The following is a 9609-nucleotide window of genomic DNA, read 5'->3' as shown; positions in this document are numbered from 1 at the left end:
TTCCCAAACAGCTGAACTGGTGGGCATTAGAGAGCCACCATAGATAAAGTGTACCAGGACTGCCATCAAAATGGTCAAATGACCCAACAGCAAAAGGTTGAGGTGAGGGCCAGGTCCAATGACTGGTACAGGTGCAGCACTGTTGAAGAGTTGACTACCCAATACAACATGGGCCAACCTGGAACAATATCTGGCATGACCATGCAATGCACACATGGGCTATACCAGCAGGTTAGGTTATTTATTCCATCACTGATGGAATTGGTGTCAACAACACAAGGCTCTTGATCCATCATGCATAGTATCAAAAGTGCAGGCCAGTGTATGGTGTGGGGCAAGTTTCACTAGCAGGAACTTTGATTACTGGTGCATGTGGAATGTATCAGTGGTCTCTGCTATTGTCAACTGTGTACACCCTGCTGTTACTTTTTTCCCCAAATGGCAATGGTACCTTTCCAAGATGACAGTGCCACTGGGCACTTTTAGTGCAGGAATGGTTTCAGTAACAGTTTCAGCTTATTGATCTCCAAACTCACTTGACATCAATCCATAGAGCACTTGTGGGACCCTATGGAAAGGCATATCAGGCTTCTAGATACACCTACATACAGGTTGGTTGGCCATACCTCAGAAACTGAGGACCTACAAAGTATTAAGTAGGTGGTCATAATTCAGTGTATATTAAAGGGGCCTCAAATATTAATATGGCCAGGGGCCTATTACTTACTATCCACAAGCATGAATTGTGAAAAATTTGCCTGTTGTCCAGTGCTGAGGAAAGCACCAAACAGATACTCAAACTTTTTATAGGCCTGTTAAATATTTTTTATCTGGGACAAAAGTGCTCAACTCTTTTCTAGCATTATGGTATTTGTACAAACAAAAAAGCCTGTTATAAGAAGCTACTTTGGTTTTTTGAGCCACTAACTTTGGTTGCAGTGCAACAGTCCATGCAGTGTCTGGCCAATAACTTATAGCCCCACTTGAAAATACATAAGTTGTCTCCAATGAGAATCCCACTCAAGACTCTACTGAACAAGTTAAAGGTAAATGCAGTATTCCATTTATCAGAGTTGGAGATGGCACACACCCTCAAGATAAGGCCTGTTACAGGATCTAGAAGTTATTTCTCAAGTGGGGTAGTTATATCTATTTCTCAGATAAGTCTAATATAACTACCCCACCATCTGTATAATCCTTACTAAATCCAAAATTTAATTTTTCCACTACTGTAGAAATACTACAACAGGTATTAAAATAATCAAATTTTCTCTCCCTCCACCAGACCAGCCAGACACTTGCTAATGTCTCAGTAAAGCAGGTAGAACAGGAGTGTCTCAATAAAAATGCCTACTCCAACCAGTCCCTAATGTCTATAGAAAAGCAAGGCAAAAAACAAAAATTGTAAAATTTAAAACTAGTGTAAAAAGTTTCAGCTTTTCACCCCTAATTAATGCAATAGAACTATAGACAAATAGTGAAGGATTTATATATACACATAAGATAATGTGTATGTTTTTATATAAACATACAGATTTAAAAGCACTCAATTGTGCTATTGATCAGCTTTCTTTCAAAGATGAAGATATTAATGAAACTAACTATTTAAACTTTAGTTAGTTGCAGTGAATGTAATGTAATAAAAAACTAAATTGTAGTTCACCTTATAAGAAAAAGGCTAAAATAAATAGGTTACTACTACCAACAGTGAAAAGTAGCAGATATCTTAAAATAAGGAATTTTGTTTTTTTTGGTATTAATGAATTTAAAGGATAATTTATTGGTATTAATCAGAGCATACTTAATTTACTCTTGTGCTTGTGTAATCTGCACAACACTTAATTGTAATGCAAGATGTGTAAAGTGAACATGTAGTGCAAAACCTACTTGAAAAGAGTACATTTTATGAAAAAACTTTTTTAATTCCTTAAATTTTTCACATCAACAGATCTGGAAAAAAATTGATCTGAGCCTGAAGCCATCTCAATATTCATCGCCTTCATCTTCAGCTCCATCTGCAGAATCCATGCCAACTTCTTCGTAATCTTTTTCTAGAGCAGCCAAATCCTCACGAGCCTCAGAGAACTCTCCTTCCTCCATACCTTCTCCAACATACCAATGCACAAAAGCACGTTTGGCATACATAAGGTCAAATTTGTGGTCCAGACGAGCCCAAGCTTCAGCAATGGCTGTAGTATTTGAAAGCATGCAAACTGCTCTTTGTACTTTAGCTAAGTCACCACCTGGAACAACTGTTGGAGGCTGGTAGTTGATACCCACCTGTTGAAAAAAATAAAAGATTCATAAATACATTTATATAAAGAAAAAAACATTCATACACCATATTCAAAATATATTCATTAAAATTATAGATACAACGCATCTACCGAGCAGACTAAGAATTTAATAGCAAAGTATTATGAAAAGTTTGCTTTGATCATTGGGAGATGCCAAATACAATTTATTCTATTTGGCACCTCCCAATAATAGAATAGTTGTACTAATCCAATGAGGAACTTTGGACTGATATACCATGCAAGAAAACCAACTTTCATTTATGTTGAATCAACTTCAGCAAAAGAAGGCTGAAAGTTTTTATCATCCAGTGGATAAAAATTGTCTTATGATCAAATATAGTTTGACTCAAGTCAAAATACTTGAATTTATCCAGATCAAGAAGGGTATAAAAACAAAAACAGCTAAGGACTGAATCCAAAGTCTAGGAAATATTTTCCCTAATATCAAAAATCTAGATAATCTGCAAGATTCAGAACTAACAAAACTTAATTTAGATGAATACCATATACATGATTTAAAAACATTTCCTGCCTTTGCATATACAGATTATGCAAATTTAAAAACACCTTATCAGCAAGGGTGGCAACTTTTTGTAGTCTGGTAGACTGATGAAAGTTAGCATTTTAACAACTTCATGTTTACTGCTGAGCCAAAGTTCATTCAATAGCAATTTTCTGTATAGTGGCCACCAATGAAAATTAAGACAGTGTTAAAATTAAGGTGTACTCAAAGTATTCCCAAAAGAATGTAAACAGTGAACATCTACAGGAGTATCACTGCTTATTAGCAATTGTAGAATGTCACATGCTATTGATCTAAATTCAATATTCTTAATCTTACCTTAAAACCAGTAGGACACCAGTCTACAAACTGGATTGTTCTCTTTGTCTTGATAGCAGCAATGGCAGCATTGACATCTTTTGGAACAACATCACCACGATAAAGAAGACAACAGGCCATGTATTTACCATGACGTGGATCACATTTCACCATCTGATTGGCAGGCTCAAAACAGGCATTTGTAATCTCAGAGACTGTAAGCTGCTCATGGTATGCCTTTTCTGCAGATATCACTGGAGCGTATGTGACGAGTGGGAAATGGATCCTTGGGTAAGGAACCAAGTTGGTCTGGAACTCGGTCAGATCAACATTAAGAGCACCATCAAAACGAAGAGAGGCAGTGATAGATGAGACAATCTGTCCAATTAAACGATTTAGGTTGGTATAGGTGGGTCGTTCGATATCAAGATTACGGCGGCAAATATCATAGATGGCTTCATTGTCAACCATGAAGGCACAATCAGTATGTTCAAGAGTGGTATGAGTTGTAAGGATTGAGTTGTATGGTTCTACTACAGCAGTTGACACCTATAAAAGAACAAAATACATTTTTTACTTACTGTACAAATATTAAAAATTCATTAAAATGTCCAGAGTTGAGCAATCAGTAATGTTAATCAGTTAACTTTATGATTAATGTTAATTAATTCTCTAAATTACAATGAGTTAAACAAATAATCAAAAACAGCATTATTATATAACTCAACTTATAAAACCTACCTGTGGAGCTGGGTAAATGGCAAACTCCAACTTAGATTTCTTTCCATAATCAACAGACAACCTTTCCATGAGAAGAGAGGTGAAACCTGATCCAGTTCCTCCTCCAAAGCTGTGGAATACTAAGAAACCTTGAAGTCCAGTACACTGATCTGCCAACTTACGAACTCTGTCAAGAACCAGGTCTACAATCTCTTTACCAATTGTATAGTGGCCACGAGCGTAGTTGTTGGCAGCATCTTCCTTTCCAGATATCAGTTGTTCAGGATGGAAGAGTTGACGATATGTTCCAGTGCGAACTTCATCTACCACAGTGGGCTCCAGATCAACATATACTGCTCTGGGTACATGCTTTCCAGCACCAGTCTCACTGAAGAATGTATTGAAGGAATCATCACCTCCACCAATGGTTTTGTCACTTGGGATCTGACCATCAGGCTGGATACCATGCTCAAGACAGTAAAGTTCCCAGCAGGCATTGCCCATCTGGACTCCGGCTTGGCCAACATGAATACTAATACATTCCCTCATGGTTGCAAAGTGGTTTCAGATACCTAATGAAAACAACATTTAGAATGTAATTAAAAACAGTAATTAGTAAATAAAATAATGAAAGATAACTCTCAAATTAAACCTAAGAACAAAACAGAATTAACATAATATTCAGCCTTCTAGCAGATACCTGAGAAATCCTGTATTGTGAGGTTTCTCAGGTAGATTAATAAATAGCTAAATCAGAGCAAGTATTTTGTAAGTGGTATTATTGCCAGCAGTTAACTGCCAAGATACATTATGACACTCCTTTAGACTGGCCTGACAAATGTAAGCATCTTATGGGAAAAAATGTTTTAGTTTTACAAAAAAAAAGTGGCTGGTACAAGAGGAGAGGCCATTTTGTACCCAGATTCATCCAATTGGATTACGTCATAGGTTCACAACCTGTAGCACACCTACTACTGCTGGTAACAGCTGTGCCAGATGATATACAAACCCATATTATTATTACTAGCCATATAGTGCAAGGAAGCCTGAGGCTTATGCTGCACCAGCCAAAAAAAAAATTTCCCAAGTTACCCTGAGTGAGAGAGAAAGTAGAAGGGAATCACCAAGAAAGAGAAGAATGATGATATCCAGCTCAGGACCCTGGGTGTGCCAAGCCCATACTTACTAGATGGGAGCCCCTGGTATATATGAAAATATTACAAATATATAAAAACACTGGCAAAAATTTGATTTATTATTGTGGCAGTACAATAACTTATTTTTTTTTTTAAATTAATACATAAAGGTTGAGAACACCCTGGCTTATGCATTAAGCCTTCTTAATGTTTGAACTCAAACTACATGATCATTAGCACAAAATATAAAAATATTTTACATGACATTTTGAAGTGCTTAGTTATGGCTCATTGCTCAAATGGGCATAAGGTAACCCCAGTATTGCTTATATAGCAAGCAATACTGGATGCTTATAACCCCCCACCCACACACACAGCAAGCTTAGGTGTCACCCCAATCCCAACCTTAGTCTGAAGTAATCAAATTCATATAATTTCAATAAAGCATATAGCTATTCTGTAATTAAGTTCTTAAAACTTTAATTTACAAATTTAAAGTTTAAAATTTAAAAACAGTAACATTGTTACTTTTGTACAGCCTTTGAGTTTACATGTCAAGGTTTTAAACATTTTTAAAAAATGCTATTCACTGTTATATACATTATCAAATCAAAAATATTCAAATGAATTTAAGTTTATTTCTCTCCTTTATTCTAAACATACTTTAATTGGCCAGAGTCCAAAATACCTGCTTAGAAATCTCTAGGCAGGATTAATTCTGAAATTTTTAACCCAGATGAAAGAAGTGAATATATACTGATCATAACATTTAGTATTGGGGGGCCAAGAAAATAGCGGTTTCTTCAGATACGGAGAGCAACTCTAGCCATAAAGCCCACCCCCCCAACCCAGAATAGTGACAGGAAATGAAGTTCTGTAAAGATTATGAAGATCTCTACCGTTGGCCCAAACTAAAATGAAGTGTTCCAATTAAGCAAACCCTTGACACGAAGTGAAAATTAAGTACACGTTTAAAATACAGAAGTATGAATTGATTTGTTCATACTCTATTCAAATGGAGCTATTCAGACCCCTGGGCTGGAGTAGCTCCATCCTTGCTTTTGGAATGTCTTTAGTCCATTGCAAACACCGTTGCCCATTATGCATTTCGGTCGCAGAATGAACTGAATAACAGTACAGACCAGCGAAAAATATTTAAAACCCAGCGGAACGAGAATATTTGTAGCCACCCACCCTCCTGTAATTGTAGATATTCACAATTACACACAATTCAGAGGAAATTAAAATGCAAGCAGGGGTGTTATGTAGCGTTCACCTGCTTAATTTAAATAATTACAAAGCAGGTTTAATTATCATGTGCATACGCACAATATACACATCAATTATTAAAACCAATCCTTTCCACCTTGCATTTTATCTCACGCGGTCAGTTTCTGGCCACTAGGGGGAAAGAAGGGGCAGGAAATACTGCAATTAGTTTCGAAACTAATCTTGAGATAAATAAGTTTCGAATGCGGCCTTAAATTGTTAAAAAATATTAGCTGCTTTCAAAATTTTAACATTGCTATTAATCATTAAAATACTAGAAATAATAAAAGGCTCAGTCACTCATCGGCAGAATGAGTAACTGGTTACGTGGCAAAAAGGGCGTAGCAAGTATCGAGCAAATTCGCATTAAGGTAATAAAAAGATAAAATGCTAAACTTAGTTAAAATATTGCTTTTCAAATTAAGTAGTGACGGCTTCTACGAAGAATTTCTTACCATGAATATTATATTAACTGTTCTGTGCTCAGAGTATTTCAAAACAGGCCAGTCATGATCGCCATTACTTCCCTTCTACTGCAATCTCCTACTCAATAACCCATACTTCGATTAAGTTATTTTATTGGTTCTCAACTCAGTATTTGAGTAAATTACCCTCCAAAATAATTCTCGTTCTCAATTAAGCTATTAAATCAACTTTTTTTTAAAATTTTTTTTTTATTTTGTTAAATCTCATTTTACTTTGCAAGTAACAGAAACAGGAAGTTGAATGCATTTAAAGGGTAATCCTGTTCCCATCTCACAATCATAATTTTAATTAAAAACCATCTCAAAATTCTCCGATACAGTCAGAGGCCGAACCACGCCCATCTTTCGCAACGCAAGTAAAATTTGAAAATTCACGTTACCAGATAATTCAACGAGCCCTAAATTGGCTTGCTATTTCTAATAATATAATTCCTGACGTTCTAACCTAGGAAAAACTACAGAAAAGCAATAGAAGAATTAAACTTACCTAACAAAGAAAATTGTAACTTGTAATAAATTTGTAGCGCTGGCTCAGTAACGGGGCCGGCCACAAAGAAACTGCAGAGCGCGCTCCTAAAGCGCCAATTTATAAGGTCGTGAAACCGGTCGTGCAAATAACACTTTTGACCAATCCTGTAAGAGTACTTGAGGAGCATGCGCTGTTATCAGGTCTGACAAAGAACTTTTCGCCTTTCTTATGTTCCATATATAGTAAATATGTGTCAACTGATTACGTCACGTTGGTTGCATGTGTCATGCCATGGCTGTTGGAAAAGCTGAAGGTTGGTGCCTTTATAAAACTTCTATCTCACTAAATTGCTTATAATTGATATAATTGTTCAAAACAGTGAAATGGTGATCAAAGCGAATTAGAAATGCTCAAAAGTAATTAAATGGGATATTGATGAATTTTGGAAATAAATAATTAAAAGGTTTGCTTAAAAATAGCTATTTTGTGTACAGCTGTCAAGAAATGAATTTTAACGCCTCCGGAAAAATGGGATAAACTTATACATACTTTTCAGAATGTAAAGTGCTAACTTGACAGAAGTTGGATAAATACAACATATATTGGCTATTTCAAGGGAAGCAAACTTTCCTATTCTACGCCTGAGATTTTATTTATGATAATGGACTGGAGTAATTAGGAAATTTAATGGGATTTGTTTAGAGGATAGAATCGAATTCGTAAAAGGAAATCGTATAAATTAAATAAAACAATCAAAAACGGCTTCGGTTGTGAAAAGAAATCTTAACATTAAACAATTTACTATAAAAATAAAAGAAACTATCCCGGTTTTTAAAATTGAAGAATATCCACACCCATGCAAAAAAAAAAAAAAAAATGTGTTATATATACACAGTATGACTTCACTTTGCAAAAATAAAACGTCCAAACCATAGGCAAAATACAATAAAACCAAAGACAAATAAATAGTTTCAGTAGGTTTTAATAAATCATAAATGTTTTTAATTAGAGAGTAAAAATTGCATGGAAACAACATGTGACATATATAAACTGAACTGTGAATTAATAAATTACACTACTGCACACATTTATATATAATTAATGAAATATATAAATTGTTTATTTCCCACCATATTTCAATTTAAGAGAGTTGATTGCCTATAATATTTCAATTTAAGATTAAATATTCATACGGCATATTTAATTTCTTGATTTGAAATTATTAATAGCTTTAGAAATCGCCGCATGGTGGAATCTACGAAGTTGTATCTGATATGCTGTTCTCAATGACAGTACTGTATAGTAGTTTCTCTAATTGTCAATCCTTTGGAAAGGTCTGGATAGAAGGGCGGATCTGAAATTTTGGGAAATCAAATTAAGTAATTAACTTCATAATATTAATCCAAAAGCATATAGTTGCATGTTATGCTTCAGTATTATCTACTAAGAAAATTTTCATGTACTATTTCTCTCTTCCCCACCCCCTCCACAAAAAATTGAATCTCCCTTGTTTTCTCCTTTTTTCGATGCTGCTAACCCTCCCCCACAAATATGAAGGCTGAATCTATCCTTTCTGAGTTCGAATCTCCTCAGAGATTGGAAGAAATCTCTTCAATTCGGATGTGGTTAGCCGATGTGAGATGGAGGAAATAGGATTTCTGGTGACATTCCGGTTTTTCATCCTGCGCAACACTTAAAAAGCCTGTAGTTCGTACAAAGTCGTATGAACTACAAATTACCACAGGGCCTCACATCTGGTGGGTATTAGCTGGTTATCATCATTCTTCTCTTTTTTGGTGAATCCCTTCTACTTTTGACTCACTCTCTCTCGGGGTAATGCAGGAATTTTTTGGCTGGTGCAGCATAAGCCTCAGGCTTCCTTGCACCATATGGCTAATAATAATAATAACACAGTACCATAGCCTCTGGTGCCTTACGCCCTGAGTAGCAGATCCACAAAAAATTAACAAGAACAAGGTTTGATATGTTGTCGCGTTCTCTTTTCTTGCCAGTACTTCCAATTATTCAGAACATTCATGTTGACTATTATTTATTATCATTGGAAATAATATATGTATATTATAATTAATATGAGTTTATTTAACCATATCCAGTTTATTTAACTCTCTGATGTTTTCTGTTTTTACTCTTTAATACAATATTTTATATATTATATATATATATATATATATACTTAAGCTCTTTTATTGAATTTAAGATGTTATAAAATCAGTGGTCATTAAAATTTTACTTCAGTTATGTCATTAACTTATGGTTAAAATGACAGTAATCCTTGTAAACTTAGACAGCTTTCACTCTTGGATCACTGATAATATATATATGCATGTGTGTGTATTTTAAAATATATATTTTATTTTATATATTTCTCCTGGCATTTCCAATCGCCTATTTC

The 9609-nt window shown here is 35.0% G+C and overlaps 1 protein-coding gene across 1 annotated transcript; it reads right to left on the bottom strand.

Annotated features, from left to right (window-relative positions):
* Positions 1–1901: 1901 nt before the first annotated feature.
* LOC150080221 (tubulin alpha-1 chain-like) lies at positions 1902–7333 on the bottom strand. The gene is made up of 4 exons (XM_090381402.1): positions 7215–7333; positions 3859–4409; positions 3139–3666; positions 1902–2280 (listed from the first exon to the last, which is right to left on the bottom strand). The coding sequence occupies exons 2-4, from the start codon at positions 4384–4386 to the stop codon at positions 1984–1986; spliced, it is 1353 nt and encodes a 450-aa protein (XP_090237528.1). The 5' UTR covers positions 4387–4409; positions 7215–7333; the 3' UTR covers positions 1902–1983.
* Between the last annotated feature and the right edge of the window lie 2276 nt (positions 7334–9609).

This window comes from Mastigoproctus giganteus, chromosome 9 (genome assembly GCF_048544385.1).
Source record: "Mastigoproctus giganteus isolate SK-2022 chromosome 9, ASM4854438v1, whole genome shotgun sequence".
NCBI classification, from domain to species: Eukaryota; Metazoa; Arthropoda; class Arachnida; order Uropygi; family Thelyphonidae; genus Mastigoproctus; species Mastigoproctus giganteus.
This window is presented reverse-complemented; position numbering and strand designations above follow the sequence as displayed.